This window comes from Pan troglodytes, chromosome 1 (assembly GCF_028858775.2).
Source record: "Pan troglodytes isolate AG18354 chromosome 1, NHGRI_mPanTro3-v2.0_pri, whole genome shotgun sequence".
Classification (NCBI taxonomy): domain Eukaryota; kingdom Metazoa; phylum Chordata; class Mammalia; order Primates; family Hominidae; genus Pan; species Pan troglodytes.
This window is the reverse complement of record NC_072398.2, coordinates 87,271,454-87,291,121: the sequence shown is the minus strand read 5'-3', so window position 1 is coordinate 87,291,121 and position 19,668 is coordinate 87,271,454. Positions and strand designations below refer to the sequence as shown.

Sequence of the window (19,668 nt, the reverse complement as noted above, 5' to 3'; positions counted from 1 at the left end):
TCACCACTCCTATTCAACATAGTGTTGGAAGTTCTGGCCAGGGCAATCAGGCAGGAGAAAGAAATAAAGGGTATTCAATTAGGAAAAGAGGAAGTCAAATTCTCTGTTTGCAGATGACATGATTGTATATTTAGAAAACCCCATTATCTTAGCCCAAAATCTCCTTGAGCTGATAAGCAACTTCAGCAAAGTCTCAGGATACAAAATCAATGTGCAAAAATCACAAGCATTCTTATACACCAATAGCAGACAAACAGAGAGCCAAATCATGAGTGAACTCCCATTCACAATTGCTTCAAAGAGAATAAAATACTTAGGAATCCAACTTAAAGGGATGTGAAGGACCTCTTCAAGGAGAACTACAAACCACTGCTCAGTGAAATAAAAGAGGACACAAACAAATGGAAGAACATTCCATGCTCATGGATAGGAAGAATCAATATCTTGAAAATGGCCATACTGCCCAAGGTAATTTATAGATTCAATGCCATCCCCATCAAGCTACCAATGACTTTCTTCACAGAATTGGAAAAAACTACTTTGAAGTTCATATGGAACCAGAAAAGAGCCTGCATTGCCAAGTCAATCCTAAGCCAAAAGAACAAAGCTGGAGGCATCATGCTACCTGACTTCAAAGGAGGCATCATGCTACCTGACTTCAAACTATACTACAAGGCTACAGTAACCAAAACAGCATGGTACTGGTACCAAAACAGAGATATAGACCAATGGAACAGAACAGAGCCCTCAGAAATAATACCACACATCTACAACCATCTGATCTTTGACAAACCTGACAAAAGCAAGCAATGGGGAAAGGATTCCCTAAGTAATAAATGGTGCTGGGAAAACTGGCTAGCCATATGTAGAAAGCTGAAACTGGATCTGTTCCTTACACCTTATACAAAAATTAATTCAAGATGGATCAAAGACTTAAATGTTAGACCTAAAACCATAAAAACCCTAGAAGAAAACCTAGGCAATACCATTCAGGACATAGGCATGGGCAAGGACTTCATGTCTAAAACACTAAAAGCAATGGCAACAGAAGCCAAAATTGACAAATAGAATCTAATTAAACTAAAGAGCTTCTGCACAGCAAAAGAAACTACCGTCAGAGTGAACAGGCAACCTACAGGATGGGAGAAAATTTTTGCAATCTACTCATCTGACAAAGGGCTGATATCCAGAATCTACAAAGAACTCAAACAAATTTACAAGAAAAAAACAACCCCATCAAAAAGTGGGCGAAGGATATGAACAGACACTTCTCAAAAGAGACATTTATGCAGCCAACAGACACATGAAAAAATGCTCATCATCACTGGCCATCAGAGAAATGCAAATCAAAACCACAATGAGATGCCATCTCACACCAGTTAGAATGGCAGTCATTACAAAGTCAGGAAACAGGCAATCATTACAAAGTAGAGAAACAGGAACACTTTTACACTGTTAGTAGGACTGTAAACTAGTTCAACCATTGTGGAAGACAGTGTGGCAATTCCTCAAGGATCTAGAACTAGAAATGCCATTTGACCCAGCCATCCCATTACTGGGTATATACCCAAAGGATTATAAATCATGCTGCTATAAAGACACATGCACATATATGTTTATTGTGGCACTATTCACAATAGCAAAGACTTGGAACCAACCCAAATGTCCAACAATGATAGACTAGATTAAAAAAATGTGTCACATATACACCATGGAATACTATGCAGCCATAAAAAATGATGAGTTCATGTCCTTTGTAGGGACATGGATGAATCTGGAAACCATCATTCTCAGCAAACTATCGCAAGGACAAAAAACCAAACACCGCATGTTCTCACTCATAGGTGGGAACTGAACAGTGAGAGCAGTTGGACACAGGAGGGGGAACATCACACACTGGGGCCTGTGGTGGGGTCGGGGGAGGGGGGAGGGATAGCATTCAGAGATACACCTAATGTAAATGGTGAGTTAATGGGTGCAGCACACCAATGTGGCACATATATATATATGTAACAAACCTGCATGTTGTGCACATGTACCCTAGAACTTAAAGTATAATTAAAAAAAAAGAAAAAAAAAGAAAAATTGCCAGAGATACAGAGCCAGTTGAACATGAGCACATGTCTGCTTCTTTCCCTCAAAAGTCATTAAACACACCAGGAAACCATACCACCATGAATAAGAGTTAGAAAAAATAAACTACAGAATCACACTCTGAAAGACTATAGATATTTGAATTATCAGATAGGGAATATAAAATATATTAAAAGACAGAATTAAAGTCTGGTAAAGGAACAAAAGACTACCAGAATTGGCCAGAACATTTTGAAAAAAAAATCTGGAAATAATTTAAGTTAAAATTATAAAAACAATGACCAGGTTAAGACAGCAAAATAGGTATACTTGGAATAGGAACAGCTCCAGTCTACAGCTCCCAGCGTGAGCAACGCAGAAGATGGGTGATTTCTGCATTTCCAACTGAGGTACAGGGTTCATCTCACTGGGGAGTGCCAGACAGTGGGTGCAGGACAGTGGGTGCAGCGCACCGTGCATGAGCCGAAGCAGGGTGAGGCATTGCCTCACCCAGGAAGTGCAAGGGGTCAGGGAGTTCCCTTTCCTAGTCAAAGAAAGGGGTGACAGACGGCACCTGGAAAATCGGGTCACTCCCACCCTAATACTGTGCTCTTCTAATGGGCTTAACAAACAGCACACGAGGAGATTATATCCAGCACCTGACTTGGAGGGTCCTACACCCACAGAGCCTCGCTCATTGCTAGCACAGCAGTCTGAGATCAAACTGCAAGGTGGCAGCGAGGCTGGGGGAGGGGCACCTGCCATTGCCCAGGCTTGAGCAGGTAAACAAAGCAGCTGGGAAGCTTGAACTGGGTGGAGCCCACCACAGCTCAAGGAGGCCTTCCTGCCTCTTTAGGCTCCACCTCTAGGGGCAGGGCACAGACAAACAAAAGACAGCAATAACCTCTGCAGACTTAAATGTCCCTGTCTGACAGCTTTGAAGAGAGTAGTGGTTCTCCCAGCATGCAGCTTGAGATCTGAGAACGGGCAGGCTGCCTCCTCAAGTGGGTCCCTAACCCCCGAGTAGCCTAACTGGGAGGCACCCCCAAGTAGGGGCGGACTGACACCTCACACAGCTGGGTACTCCTCTGAGACAAAACCTCCAGAGGAACGATCAGGCAGCAGCATTTGCGGTTCACCAATATCCGCTGTTCTGCAGCCACTGCTGCTGATACCCAGGCACACAGCGTCTGGAGTGGACCTCCAGTAAACTCCAACAGACCTGCAGCTGAGGGTCCTGACTGTTAGAAGGAAAACTAACAAACAGAAAGGACATCCACACCAAAAACCCATCTGTACGTCACCATCATCAAAGACCAAAGGTAGATAAAAACCACAAAGATGGGGAAAAAACATAGCAGAAAAACCAGAAACTCTAAAAATCAGAGCACCTCTCCTCCTCCAAAGGAACGCAGGTCCTCACCCGCAACAGAACAAAGCTGGACGGAGAATGACTTTGACGAGTTGAGAGAAGAAGGCTTCAGAAGATCAAACTACTCCGAGCTAAAGGAGGAAGTTCGAACCAATGGCAAAGAAGTTGAAAACTTTGAAAAAAAAAATTAGATGAATGGATAACTAGAATAACCAATGCAGAGAAGTCCTTAAAGGACCTGATGTAGCTGAAAACCATGGCACGAGAACTATGTGACGAACGCACAAGCCTCAGTAACCGATGCGATCAACTGGAAGAAAGGGTATCAGTGATGGAAGACGAAGTGAATGAAATGAAGCGTGAAGAGAAGTTTAGAGAAAAAAGAATAAAAAGAAACGAACAAAGCCTCCAAGAAATATGGGACTATGTGAAAAGACCAAATCTACATCTAATTGGTGCGCCTGAAAGTGACGGGGAGAGTGGAACCAAGTTGGAAAACACTCTGCAGGATATTATCCAGGAGAACTTCCCCAATCTAGCAAGGCAGGCCAACATTCAAATTCAGGAAATACAGAGAACGCCACAAAGATACTCCTCGAGAAGAGCAACTCCAAGCCACATAATTGTCAGATTCACCAAAGTTGAAATGAAGGAAAAAGTGTTAAGGGCAGCCAGAGAGAAAGGTCAGGTTACCCACAAAGGGAAGTCCATCAGACTAACAGCTGATCTCTAGGCAGAAGCTCTGCAAGCCAGAAGAGAGTGGGGGCCAATATTCATCATTCCTAAAGAAAAGAATTTTCAACCCAGAATTTCATATCCAGCCAAACTAAGCTTCATAAGTGAAGGAGAAATAAAATACTTCACAGACAAGCAAATGCTGAGAGATTTTGTCACCACCAGGCCTGCCCTACAAGAGCTCCTGAAGGAAGCACTAAACATGGAAAGGATTTATAATCCCAAAGGATTATAAATCATGCTGCTATAAAGACACATGCACACGTATGTTTATTGCGGCACTATTCACAATAGCAAAGATTTGGAACCAACCCAAATGTCCAACAATGATAGACTGGATTAAGAAAATGTGACACATATACACCACGGAATACTATGCAGCCATAAAAAAGGATGAATTCATGTCCTTTGTAGGGACATGGATGAAACTGGAAACTATCATTCTCAGCAAACTATTGCAAGGATAAAAAACCAAACACTGCATGTTCTCACTCATAGGTGGGAATTGAACAATGAGAACACATGGACACAGGAAGGGGAACATCACACACCAGAGACTGTTGTGGGGTGGGGGGAGGGGGGAGGGATAGCATTAGGAGATAGACCTAATGCTAAATGACGAGTTAATGGGTGCAGCACACCAACATGGCACATGTATACATATGTAACAAACCTGCACGTTGTGTACATGTACCCTAAAACTTAAAAGTATAATAATAATAAAAACAAAACAAAACAAAAAAATAGATATACTTGAAGAAAGAAATAGTGAATGGGATGATGGATCTGAAGAAATTATATAGAATGTAACACAGGGAGACAGAGAGGTAGAAAATGTGAGAGATATTGGACAAGAGGTTATGCCACCATAACTAAGTAATAAAGTAACATTCCCAGTCATGAGACATATTGACATCTGCAGCTCCTGATGGGATGCACTGAGAAGGGCACAGTATCACTTCTATGATGTTCTTGTCCCAAAAAATGTATAACGTGAATTGTCTTTAATTTTATTTTTCATTTTTTATTTTTATTTTTAGAGACAGGATCTTGCTTTGTTTTCGAGGCTGGAGTGCAGCAGCATGATCATGATTCACTGCAGTCTTGAACTCCTAGGCTCAAGCCTCCTGAGTAGTTAGTACTCTAGATACACGCCACCGTACCTGGCTCATTTTAAAAAGTTTTTTTTGAAGTGATGACATCTTATTATGTTGCTTAGGCTGGTCTCGAATTTCTGGGCTCAAGTGATGCTCCTGCCTCAGCCTCCTTAAGTGTTGGGATTGCAGATGTCAGCCAGCATGCCCAGCCTTACTCTGGAATCTTAAAAATATTGCTAACTGAGCCCTACCCAAGACCTATGAAGTCTGATAGGGTAGGTCGAAGGCATTTGTTTGTAAACCAAACATTTTTCCCAGGAGATTCTGAAGTATGTCTAGGGTTGAAAACTGTTGTGTGTAGTTTTGTATTTCTTTCTTCCTATACATTGTTGTGTATAGTTTTTTATTTCTTTCTTCCTATACATTAGCCACTATGGAAATTGTAAAAGCACTTATTCATTAGATTATAAGATAATGTACGTAAGGGAAGTTTTTATTAAAATGTCTCTAGACAGACACCTCTGTATAGATAGGTTTGTCTCATATACTTGAGGACATTTATGGACCTCTGTTTTGGACAGAGTAGGGGCCACAGCATAATCTGTGAGGGGAACTTCTTCCTGGCACATAGGATTGCAGATTATAGATTCCTTTGTTATGTTTTCCCCTTTCTATTTTAAAGGTCACTATAGTCATCTTCCTTTGCTGCAAATCATAAATGAACATACTAAGGAGGTTTTAAATATGTTTTAGTTAGGTCTTAAAAAAATTAACAAATGTTTGGAATTGACAGTGCTTTTACCCTGGTTTTGTTCTTGGTTAATGCTGTGCCCTCACTAGGTCTGGAATCTTTATAGTTTGAGACATCAGACTTGGATGAGGAAGGGTAAATCATGCTACTAGTGGGCCAGTTACTCTGTGGTTTTCTTATGAGACTGTGCTTTAAGGAAAAGGTAACCACGGAGCATATGGCATTGAGTTTGAGTCATGTGGAACTGGTTAGAAGTGAGATGTTTCTATTCCAGCATTCTCTGAGTTTGTCAGCTTTTCATTATTTTATAGGAAGAATTCTAGCTTCTTATCCTGAGATGGGCTTGTCTCCAAATCTGGTTCCAATTTTTTGTTGTTGTTGTTGAGCACATTTCGCCATATGATATCACTATTGGCTGTAGGTTAAAAGTTACTGTGTAACTTAAACCTACAGAATTCAAACCACCAAGTATACACGGTTTTGTTCAGCCAGATTTTTAAATGAAATCTAATTTGAGTTTTTGGCTAAAAGTACTTTCCACATTTATCAAAGTGACATATGAACTGAAGAAATACAATGTATCTGAGTACCAGGTGTTATTGAATCTGGAATTGAAGGAGGGTAACAGAGCCAAAGGCAGTCCTTTCCTCAAATAGTCTTAACGTATTCATGTTTGTCAAAAATGTGTCTACACAAAGTAATTGGTTCTCTTTTCTCTGTAGATTTCATCCTCTGTTGAAAAAGATGTCTTAGAACCTATCAAGCGCAGAGCTGGGTTTTGAGGGCATGGAAAATTCTGTTGATGCTTTTCTCTAGTTTTGGCTTTCATGTGAGTTGTACATAGGGAGGCTTATAAGGAGCATCCTAGTGGCTTTACCTTGTATCACTTGGCTACTTTTTCCCCACACTTCATTGTTATAATGAAGGGAAAGGCAGCTGAAACCAGAAACCTACATCCCTTGCCAACTTAAGAGATAAAAGGAAATTTATCTCTTCTGCTTTCTACCTAGTGAGAAGGGGTCGGTGAGAAACTAGGCCAGGTGAGAAAACTACTATCAGAGTTTAAGTTGAGTACTTCGATATGTTCTTCAGACCATACATCTTAGTTAACATAAAACAAGGACTAGTGGATAGTTTGTGTGAAATAGCATTTTCAACCACCATTTTCAGTACTTAGTATAGCTGGGTGGAATCATGCTGTGTTAAGTGCTGCAGAACATAAATAATAAAGGAAATAAACATCTTAATTTTGTAACAAGTGAAGGTCTAGGCTAATATTAAGGGTAGTATAGGATACTTTTGAAGCTTTTGAATGTACAGAAGTACATATGTAATTATTATATATTGCTTAGACTTCTAGGCAGTTTGCCATTCATGTCTTTTTTGTCTCCAGATTGAGCTGTTTTGTCACATTAGTAAGCATTTGAAACATAATTTTAAGGGTCATTCTACAAATGGTTCTTAATTGATTTATGACTAATGTCAGTATGAACTGCAGGCGGGTGCCGTGCCTTTGGACTTTTTGGTGTCTGTGTGTTCTGAACATAAATTGGCCTTAGTATGTTATGCACACTGTCAGTTTATCACAATCCATGGCCTCTGAGGAGCCAGAAGTACGGAATGTACAGATGATCTATGTACCTTATATTATTTTCTATCTCAGCCCTTTCCCAGAATTCCCAATAAAGCAGATTTCTCAATTACTTGCTTTTATTTTTCCTTTCTCCCATTTTTTTTTTTTTTTGTAAATTAACAATGAGAGATAAATGGAAATAAGGCAGTTGGAAGAAAAGAGGATGAAAACAGGTGAAGATTCTTAGTTGTGGAATAAGCTAGGTTGGCTATGGGTTGATACCATGTGTGCTTGGGTAGTAAAGGTAGCTAGTTTTTTCTGCATGTTGTATTAAGCCATTATTTATCAAATACTAATTACGTTTTATGCACTAAATACTAGTCCAAGTATTCTATTTGATATATGGATTAATTCATTTGTTCCTCCTAGTGCCATGAGGCAGGTATTATTATTCCTGATTTACAGATGAGGAAAGAAACTGAAGACACAGCTAATATGTGGCAGAGATCAGAATCACAATCTGCCTCTGGAGCCTTGGCTTAATCACTGACAGAGCAACAGCCACTCAGGCAGAGAAAAAGGAGTTGGCATTTACAGTTAGAGGAGTTAGGACTCTAGTAACTCTGCCCATTTCCCTAAAGCTTAGGATTGGCTGTGATAGGGGAAAGTAGCTTATGAATTGACTGGATTGATGTAAGTATAACAGAAAAGAGAGATTGTACTCAAATTTACAGCCATGTTTTTTGACATTTAGAATAATCAGAGGATACTTTTCTGTAGTGAGAAATATACAAAGAGTTGTTCACACACACACCTTTTATATTAAACACTGACTCAGTGATGCCAGCAATCTAATTACTATAGAGTATCAGTTATCTAATACTGTGGAACAAACCACCCCAAAACCTAAACGCTTAAGACAACAGCAGTTATTATTTTGGTAAAGAAATCTGCAAATTGGGCAGGGTTCAGGACAGACAGTTCTTCTTTGCCTCCGTGGAGTGTTAGCTGGGGTAGCTTAGGTTGGAGGACCCACTTTCAGATTGGCTCATTCACGTGGCCAGTAAGTTGGTGACGGCTTTCAGCTGGGACCTGAGCCTGGGATGTGGGCCAGGGTTCTTGGTTTTTCTTCATTTGGACCTCTCCACAGCTGCATGGGTTTCCTCACAGTTCAGTGGCTGGGTTCCAAGAATAAGCGTCATCTATTAGAATAGTGCTTGCTTTATAATTGCTTATTGAATGAATGAAAGAATCTCAGGTTGTTTTCTTGCTCATGTTGGCCCATTTGGCAAATAGCCACTGTAAAGTGCAGGTTTCTTCCCAGAGCACGGTAATCCCTGGCTCTGAGAACTCCTATTTAGAGGGTTCTTTTGTCTTGACTTGAAGGTCTATTTCTTCATTTAACCACATTTATGTTTCTAATAAATTACCCCCAGTTACTACTAGGCTGCAAAAATCATCTCTGAACCATTCAATAAACAGAGAAAAGAAAACCTTTTTAAAATTTGGAAACTACCTTGAAAACTCCCCATTTTTTCCTCCTTTTAGTCTCAGTTGCATTGAAAGTTAACATAATGTTCTGTTCCTGGATCTGGAAATGGTGTAATAGTGACTTCACCACCTGCCATTCTTGAGTTGTGGGTTAGTTTCCCTAAAATGTAGATCTTGACAAGAGGCAGATGGTGCATGAAGTTTATTTATTTGTTTATTTTTTGAAAAAGGAATACCTCTTATGAACCAGGAACTAGAACACCCCTTAGCTTACATTCTAGCAAGAAGAGAGACAATAAACATAAGTAAAATGAGAAAATTATAAATTCTTTGGACAAAGGGATAAAGTATAGTAGGGTAAATGGTTTTACATGTTGAAGGGTAGTTGTTGGGACTGTAGTTTTATTTACTTATTTTTAATTTTTTTGAGGCAAGGTCTTGCCCTGTTCCCCAGGCTGAAGTACAGCAATGCAATCACGGCTCACTCAGCCCTGACCTCCTGAGCTCAAGCGATTGTTCCACCTCAGCCTCCTGAGGAGCTGGGACCACAGGCACACTCCACCACACCCAGCTAATTATTGTATTATGATTATTATTATCGTAGAGATGAGGTTTCACTGTGTTGCCCAGGCTGGTCTCAAACTGCTGGGCTGAAGCAGTCTGCCCACCTTGGCTTCACAAAATTCTGGGATTACAGGTGTGAGCCACTGTTCCCTGCCAGGACTGTAGTTTGAAATGGTGATCACTGTAAGGCAGGTGTTTGAGCCAAGGCTTAAAGGAGAGGAGAGGGTTAGCCATATGGATATCTGAGGAAGAACAGCATTCTTCCTCAGATGGCAGAGGAAACAGCCATTGCAGGGATCCTGGGGTGGAAATGTGTCTTGCATGTTCAAGGAAAAGCAAGGTGGTCAGCGTGGCTTTGCTAAAGAGAGAGTAGTAGGAGATGATGTCAGAGAGGTGAGATACAGGGAGAGGTCAATTGAGGTAAGACTTCTGTCATTTTAAAGATTTGAGCTTTTACCATGATAGAAATGGGAAGCCATCAGAAGGTTTTGAGCAGAGGTGACATAATAATCTGACCTAGATTTTAAAAGGATCACTTTAGTTACTATGTTGCCACTAGCCTGAACCTGGTAGGCAGGAAGACAAGTGTCCTGCTCTGTGTCATCTTTGGGCTTTATAAACCATGTTCCATCTGTTGTCTCATTTGAATCTCAGGAAAACCTTGTGAAATATTTGTTATTTTTCGTGTTTTACATGTGAGGAATTGGAGGCTTAGAGAAGTTGACCAAGTATCCCAGACATACTCAAGTGAGCAGTCTCAGAGTAACATCTTGAACCCAGATCTCCTGTCTCCAAATTTTGTGCTCATTCCACTATTTCACATTAAAACCTGAAGATCTCCCTGCTCTTTTCATCTTAACGTAATTTCAGCTTTTTGTGTGTGGCTCTCCAAGCCACAGAGCAGCAGCAGCTTTTGAGGATAAGAAGCAGTTTCTTTTAAGGATAAGAAGCAGTATGGTTCTTACCTGGTAAGATGGCTTGAATTCAAAATTGACCTACTTGTACCATAAGAAAGCAGGTTTGCAAGGAGTAGAATAGACTTGGAGATATGCCATTTTTTGTTCAGCTACTTGGTATGAAGACTGAGTATCTGAAACCACACTGTAAGGATTAAGTGGCTTCATAAATAATCTAAAACAGTTGTTGGCTTTTAGAATTTAATAAATGAAAAAGTAAGGTAACAATTCTTATAATACTTTTTCCAGACTTTCGGGGAAATTGAAATCATTTGTGTTTTATTAATCCATGCTTTTCAGGACCAATGGCCCATAATATGAGCAAGGTTTATTGGTGTAATGATTATTTTGTGGCCTAAAACTACTGTGACTCTTTGGACTAGCATGTTTCTGATCATAGAGACATAGAGACTTCTTCTTTTTTCTTAATATTTGTAGCTTGTTTTAAACGTACTGAGTAGAACCTGATTTAAGCAATTATACAAAGTTTGGTTAGATTGCTTTATTAATATTATGAACTAGAAACAGTCACCAAATGCGCATTCATTATACTAATCCTTACTATGATTGAGTCATTTCTTTGAGTTCTTGGAAATTTAATTTTTCTAAAATTAACAAAAGGGGACATTTGAATGATGCAAAAGCACTCATGGCAAGAATCTAAAAGTTCATATAAATAATAATTTTCTCATACTCTTTTATACATTTGACCATTACAAGATCTGTCAAATTCCTTTCAATATTTGTGATGTCACAGTCGTACTAAAAGAATCTTGAATTCTGGCAGCGAAATGAAGTTCTTACCTTTCAGATGTTAATAAAAATAAGGGAAATACAAACCTGTAGTTATTCAGATGGTTAAAATTAGTTTCTGTGGGTCATTTCATAGAGTTCAAGTATTTAAATGTTTTTTTAGCTGAATTGGACAATCAACTTGTCTGTAATTTAGCTTAAGAGAAATTCCATTTTAAGACAAAAAAACTACAGGGAATGGAGGCCAAAAAATAATAACAACCAAAAACAAACAAGTGAAAAACATTAAAAGATTCTTAGCAGAATTCATTAATATATTACCTCTTCAAAATATATTCTAGCCAATGGATAGATAATAAAATTGAGACCCACAGACTATTTGGATCCTAAATTTTGCTTCATCATGACTCCCTTGTTGGAAATACTTTATTGACTCTGTGTGATGTAAATAAGATAATTTTTGTGAAGCTCATTGAATGCGTCTGAGCTCCTTAACTCAAAAAAGGCTAAAAGTTACTGAAATAGCTATGGTTAAGGGTATATTGTCATTACAATGTGATAATCATTACCAAAGTGGGCACTGGGAAAAATAGTGACCACTTATGAGCCAAACCAATCAACATTAAAACTGATTTCCAGTAAGTACAGCTGCCAAGTGATTATTAGAGCAGCCTGGATACAGATGGGATAGACTACAAGGATAGTTAAGCTCAAAGCATTTGCCTGTTAACAGCCATGAATTGTGAGGTGAAATGCCAGTTTACATAGTGTTAGTAAAATCATTAAAAGAACAATGATTAGTAGAAGAATTCTTTACAAACTTTAAAGTATCAATAGTTCTGAATTAATTCAATTTATAAATTATCCATAAGTCATACAAATAGCCACTTTGTACTTTTTCATGTCCCTCCAAACTCCCCCAGTCCCTATTTCCAAACTGTCCACTTCTGTTGAATCTATTGTAAAAATGTGTACCTTTTAGGGAACTGAGATAGGAAAGATGTGAAAAACAGTGTGGAGATTCCTTAAAGAACTAAAAGTAGAACTACCATTTGATCCAGCAATTCCACTACTGGGTTTCTACCCAGAGGAAAAGAGGTCATTAAACAAAAAAGATATTTGCTCATGCATATTTATAGCAGCAAAATTTGCAATTGCAAAAATGTGGAACCAACCCAAATGCCCATCAATCAACAAGTGGATAAAGAAACTGTGGTATATATATATGATGGAATACTACTCAGTCATAAAAAGGAATGAATTAATAGCATTCGCAGCAACCTGGATGGGATTGGAGACTATTCTAAGTGAAGTAACTCAGGAATGGAAAACCAAACAGCGTTACCTCACTCATAAGTGGGAGCTAAGCTTGGGATATAGGTGCACCAAAATATCACAGATCACCACTAAACAACTTACTCATCTCACCAAATGCCACCTGTTCCCCAAAAACCTATGGGAAATAAAAAATTTAAAAAAAAGATAATTATTAATCCAGTTTTTGGTGAATCAGTGAGTGACAGTGGTTATAGTAGTGGTGGTTTAAATCAAGGAATAAATGTTTTCAAAGTGAAAGGAGCACATCCTACCACACAGTTCAAAAACAATCACAAATATGGCAGGCTTGCTGAGAGCTTTCATACATCATTTATTGTCATGCACTTGTATGATTATTGTATACTGTACACATTTTTATTTTACAATGATTTGTATTTTCCAATGCGTTTATTGCAGTTCAGTGTGGTAGATGGCTGGAGCCTATCCTGGTAGCTCGGTGCACAAGTCAAGAATTAACCCTGGACAGGGTGCCATCCCTTTGAAGGGTGCACTCACGCATGTTCCGCACACTCATTCAGACTGGAGCCATTTAGACGTGCCAGTTAACTTAACATGCACATCTTTGAGATGTGGGAGGAAACTGGAGTACCCACAGGAAACTCATGCAGACTTGGGGAGAGTATGCAAACTCCACACAGACAGTGACCTTGGCTGGGAATTGACTTTTTTTTGTCATCAGTGTTATCACAAAATGACATTGCATGAACCAGCATTGTTTGAAGACTTGCTGTATTCTGATTTTTTTTATCTTTCATCTTTGAGTCATTAGCACCAAATATAGTTCTTGGAACATAATAGGTATTTACTACATGAATAAATTAATGGATGAATCATTCATTCTGGGAAATGTGGTCAACATAGTGCAGTGATGGAATTCCAATCCTGAATCCAAATCCTGACTTTCTTAGTTATTTAGAGCATAAACTTGGGCAAACTGTTTAAACTCGTTGAGCTTCAACTTCCTTTGAGCCTTCATTTCCTTAGTACATAGTAGGTACTCAAAAGTGGTAGCTACTGTTAAAATATACTGTATTTGCATCTTAGAAGAGCATTTAACATTCTTGTGATATCTTTATGGTCAAGATGGGAAATTTTGATCTAGGTGGTATTTCAGTTAATTCATAAGTAGATAAACCTACGTTTTTACAGATTTAGAAGGAGCTTTTTATTTTAATAACAACTCAGTACAGGATATTGATGGCACGCTGATACTTTCTTGGAAGAATTTCTTTTGCTAATGAGGAGCCTAAAAGTTCTTGATTGATTAGTAGGTAAGTGTTTTTAAAGGAATTGATATAAATTATTCAGCTGGATCCTAAAACTCAGTTACACAAATTCAGAGTTGAGGTGGGACAGGAAGAGAAGCAAAAGTAATAGTTCAAAATCAATTTGTGTGAAAGGACTTAGGGTTTTAATTACACTGGGCTCAATATAAATAGAGTGTAATATAACTGCCAGGAAAGCCTATGCGATATTAGACTGCATCAGTAGAACAACAGTGTCTAGAACAAATGGAGGAATTATCCTTTTCCATTCTGTAGTGGTCATACTACCTAAGAAGTACTGTGGCCAATTCTGGACATTACCTCTGAGAAGCATGTTGATAGGACAGTGACCACATATGCTAAAGGAACTTCAGACTATGCTGTAAAGAGGAGCATGTGAAAGAATCAAGAAACTATAATCTTGAAAAAGAAAGCCTGGGGTAAGGGGGATGTTAGATGTCTTTGGACATTAGAAGAAGGCTTACTTAGACTTGTTCTGGATAGCCACAGAATCCAGAACTAGTATCAAAAGGTGGAAGTTTTTTTGTTTTTTGTTTTTTAAAAAGGAAGCACCTTTCTAGTTAAAACAAGGGGAAACTCTTAATAATTAGGGTGGTAGAGATACTGGAGGTATCAGGGAGTGAGTACTTCCACCAAACAGGAACATTAGTATATGGATATTTCACTAATAACAATAGCGGGGTCAGTAGGGGTTGAATTAATTGAGATTCTCTAAACTTAGGGGAAAGTTCTTAACTTTGATTTTATTCATAGCTTACTTTCATAATTACAATTTTTGGCACCATGCTTGAAAGAAAAAGTAAACACTTTTTTTTTAAAGTTAGTTTCCTAAAGAAGAAATAAAATTTCTTAGTTATCATCACATTCTTCATTTGACTTCCCTCCCAAATTGCTATTGTTTTCTGCTTCTCTCATGCTTTCTTAAATACTCATCAGGGTGACTTTTCTTAAGTTTAGACAGACATTCCACTAGGTCTCTTACCTCATTTGTGGCAAGGTTTATATTGATGTGTGACTGCTCAGGTAAACCTTTAGTCTGAAAGATACAGCTGTGACAAAATATAGCCTCAGTTGTAGCAAAATTAAATGTTACACAATGGCTTTAATTGGTGGTACACCTTTGAAGAGTTTGCAGTATGCCCAAGTGCTAAAGCATACCATGTGAGAATCACTGGGTAGCAATGATTTCTGGGGGTGAAGAATTGAGGAGAATGGAAAATATATTAAGGGATCAGAAAAATATTCTAGAGAGGTGTGTCTGCTCCCCGTTTTCCCCCAACACTGATTTCCCCAAATTTGGAGACAAACTACTATTATCTCAAAGAACCGCTTTTCCTTTAGAACCACAGGCTCCTTAACTATCCTTTTTCATTAGCCTTACTTTCCTCTTGCATTTTATCCCTCCAAATAGAATCTTTTGTGCTTCTCGAGAGGGAGATTCCCTTTGTGTTGAATTTTATGAGTAGTGTAAATTGTGTGGGTTGCATCATAAAACAAAATGCGAACACACACACACAAAGTCTTATTGATGAGCCAAGTTCCTAAGCACTATTAATGAGTTAAAAGTGTTAGTTAAGGCTGGGCGCAGTGGCTTACATCTGTAATCCCAGCACTTTGGGAGGCCAAGGCGGGAGGATAGCTTTAGCTCAGGAGTTTGAGACTAGCCTGGGCAACATAGTGAGACCTCATTTCTACTAAAATTAAAAAAAATAAAAATTAGCCAGATGTGGTGGCACATGCCTATAGTCTCAGCTACTCAGAGGGGCTGAGGTGGGAGGATTGCTTGAGTCCAGGAGGTCAAGGCTTCAGTGAGCTGTGATTGCACCACTGCACTCCAGCCTGGGTGACAGAGTGAGACCCTGTCTCAAAAAAAAAAAAAAAAAAAAAAAAAGTTAAGTAGGCAGTATTTGCTTATATGTATATATTTTTTTGTTTTCTCCAAATGCTTATGCCTCTGAAGAGGATATACATTGATGAGTGAAGATATTAGGGAGGGTAGGGAGAAAGAATAGAAGTTTTTACATATAAATACAAATAGAAGTATTTAAAAAAATTTTTTTTCTTAGCTTTATCTGATAGCCTGCCTTCTGGAATTGTGAAAGGCTAACAATGAATTTGACTTTTATTCCTACTTCATTTGAAGTATTCTCTCATTGAAAACACCAGTTTGCACCATCCAGGAGGCCTTCTTATTTCAGTTATTATTGGAGTTTAAAATTTGTTTTTAGGTGTGTCGTATTTATTTCTACTTCATATATACATGTAATTATCAAGTTTTTAAAGCATATAGAACACTACTATTGTTTAAACAGTTTATAAATAAGGTACTTTTATACTTAGAAAAATTGTTTTTGATATGTGCAGGTTACCATGCTAAGGATTTGAACACCTTCAGTACCCTATTTGTACTTGCTTCTATGCCTAGCATTTTTGTTACATGCATGGATCTACAAAGGAATTGTGGTTTGTTTCACAGCTGCATGTAGCAGGCATATGTGTGACATATTTTTATTTCAGCTATTATTTCCTGTTTTTTATTTTCAGCATGTTGGAACAGGATTCCAGGAGAATGAACCCTAGTGTGAGCCCTGCAAATCAAAGGAGGCACCTTCTAGGATTTTCTGCTAAAGAGGCACAGGACACATCAGATGGTATCATCCAGAAAAACAGCTACAGGTAAGATGGCATGCATCTATCTTTTGGCCTAAGTGATTTAATGAAGCTGAAACAAGAGAATTATCTGTAGTATAACATTGCATCTAAATTGTTCATGTATATTTTGAGTAGTAGAACACATAAATTACTGAAACCATTAATACATTTTACTTTTAATATTCTAAAATTAAATTTACTTTGAAACCTTTTGTAGTTTTAAAATTCCTATAGAGATGTAATCTTAAAATCTCAGTTTGTGTGCATTAATATACATATTGAAATATATACATATTATATATAATGTCTTTAATAATTATTTTATCTATCATGTGTTTATACATATAATACATCTAATATTTGTTACTGTCTCACCTGTGGATGGATATGATATGGTGGAATAACATGATTGAACCTATTTGCAATCATTAGGTAAAATCATTTATACTCATTTATTGTGATCTTTGTTGAATCCCTCCCTTGTTGCAATTTAATAATAACTTGATAAATTTCCATATTGCTTGTCAATAGCAAAAGGCTTTAATTGTATAAAAATGCAATTTCTATATTATGTTAACTAGAAGAAGGTATAGTGGACATTTTTATAGTTGTATACTTTTTGATAAACATTTCCCTGTGTTATTTAGAATTTGTATTAGAGCCAAATGGAGCCAGGTCCTTGACTAACAAGGCAAAGGGAGGTCACAGTATGGTAACTATTGCACAGTATAATGCTTGAAAATTATTACAGATTTGTTTACTTTTATCTCTTTAAGAATTTGTAGGTTGAGGGCAATCTTTCTTCCTGATTTTTACTGTGTTACATCCACACTGTTGAAAGATGATCACCACAATCCTGCAGGCTTGTCTCCACTTAGCCTTCCTGAAAAAACTGTTATTTTTGTGGAGTACAGTATGCCAAGTCAGTGGAGGACCCAAAGGATTTTATGGCAGTAGCTGCAACGCAACATAGCAGTGATAGATATCATAATGTTGGAAAACATAGCATTTCCTGCTTTTTTACATGCCAAAATTCATCATACTTCTTAAATATTCACCTTGATGATCTCTTAACAGTGCCCCTGAATATTGGTAGAGTTTAATAGTATCTTTAATTTTACTAAGTAATTTGTCCAGGTTTGCCCTACGTGTTCTATAATTTTGAATTCTGTTAGTGTCCACATAAGATCCATCAAAAATTAAATTTAAATCTAATAGCCTTTGGATTAACGAGAGTTGAGATGGCGTCTTGCTAAAGAATAGAACAAGTTATGGATTGAATTCTTGAAATTGCAGTTCAGTTAAGCTTTACAAGAATATTATTTATTCTGCACTAACTGCAGCAAGTAGAAGCCTTCCACATTAGCATAAGATAACATGGTGGCTCCCAGAAAGCATAGTAGTTCAACCTAAAAGTCTGAATGACTTTCTGGCTGAAATTTATCAGCTTTCAGAGTAGTACATGGGATGCAAACTATTTTTTCTCTCCCTCCTCCAAAGTCACCATTGAGTGAATAATCTGGGTTACTGGTCTTGGGGAAAAAAAAAAACAAAAAACAACCCAGGAAAGATTATGGATTCTTGATTACATGCAAGTCCTTTGAAATATTTTTCAGCAACTTGAGAGATTTAAATAAATGTCAGTCCATTAATTTGATGTTCTTGCTTTTATCAGTATAAATACTGAATAAAAGATACCAAAAAAATGTTTGTGAAACATTTGAAAGCACCTAATATTACTTTGTTCTGTGTTCTGAACTGAATTTTAGATGTTTTATCTATTTTCAGCCATGATACCTATACATTTTTTTTAATGCAGCTTACTTTATGTTTCTTTTTCTAAGGAGAGCTATGAGACATGGTTCAAATAAAAAAGGAGTAGATTCTAATCCCATAGTTTATAATATTGTATTAGCCTATCATTTAGTAATTAACTGCATATATTTTTTCAGTCATAGAAATGTGTGGCATATAAATAGTATGACCATATAATGTTCTATCAAACTGGGACACTCTTAAGAAGGAATGGTAGTGCTAGTAATAATTACATCAGAATACCCGTACTGCTGTCTTGGATAAATGAGAAAGGATGGTCACCCTATATAAGATGTCACCCAGAACTGATCTTTACTCCAAGAATTCTCATTAACTCTAGCTCCCTAGCACTGTCCTTTACTTTATTTACTTTAATGATTTATTTGTTGAATTTTTTTCTCTTGGCATAAAATGTTTGCAAGCAGACTCGAACTCTGACTGTTCCTGGGCTAATGTTGGTCTAATTGTCTCCAGATTGTATGTTGGCTGATTTTCTCTCTCCTTTAACTCCACCCAATCCTTGTCCTGGTATTTCTCCTATCAGACTTTTTTTTTTTTTTTTCCAAAGAATATTTTTGGCTGATAGAACAAAGCCAGTTAGCACAGATGTGCAGAAATCATTACTAGAGTTCAGATCACAAATATATTTTCAAAAGCAGTTTTGGACTTTTCTCATCGACTACAGTGTTTGTATTTTTCTAAGTATGCAGGCATGATTTTTAAAATAATGCGTATGTCATAGATTTATAAGAAGAGGTGTTAAGCAGCCTCCTCTTAGAGGCATTCAGATTTATCAAACACAAGACAGATACTTTTTTTCCTTCTCACTCAATGCTTCATTTTAGGCTGATCCTTTTGTGTTTGCATTCATTACCTGTGCACCAACATGTCTGTTATTCCAAACAACTTAAACCTACTTAACCCTTACAGCCACAAGAGAGGACATTGAGAATATTCCTGGTGCAAGTTGCAGGGAAGAATGTTCTGTATATCCTCTGCTATTGTTTCTTTTCTCTCGTGTGTGGCATAAATAGATATCTCTAACTTTTAACTTGAAGTTAGGCTTCCACTCTGCCAAAGTTATTTCTGTTAAGGGGCCAGTGCTTTCTGCCATCTTACTTGCCCTTTCCTCAGCATTTGGCTGTGTGGGTCATTTGCTCCTTGAAAGACTTTCCTTTTGTGTTACTATGGTTTTTTAGTTTCCTTTTTTTA

The 19,668-nt window shown here is 37.7% G+C and overlaps 1 protein-coding gene across 12 annotated transcripts in view; it reads left to right on the top strand.

The window, feature by feature from the left end:
* ATF6 (activating transcription factor 6) overlaps positions 1 to 19,668 on the top strand; it is a 198,343-nt gene that overhangs the window by 66,418 nt on the left and 112,257 nt on the right. For all 12 annotated transcript variants that reach the window (XM_009436665.5, XM_001174215.7, XM_016931047.4 and 9 more), the window contains exon 10: positions 16,534 to 16,665. In XM_009436665.5, coding sequence (XP_009434940.2) covers positions 16,534 to 16,665 — 132 coding nt within the window. The remainder of the gene's footprint in view (positions 1 to 16,533; positions 16,666 to 19,668) is intronic.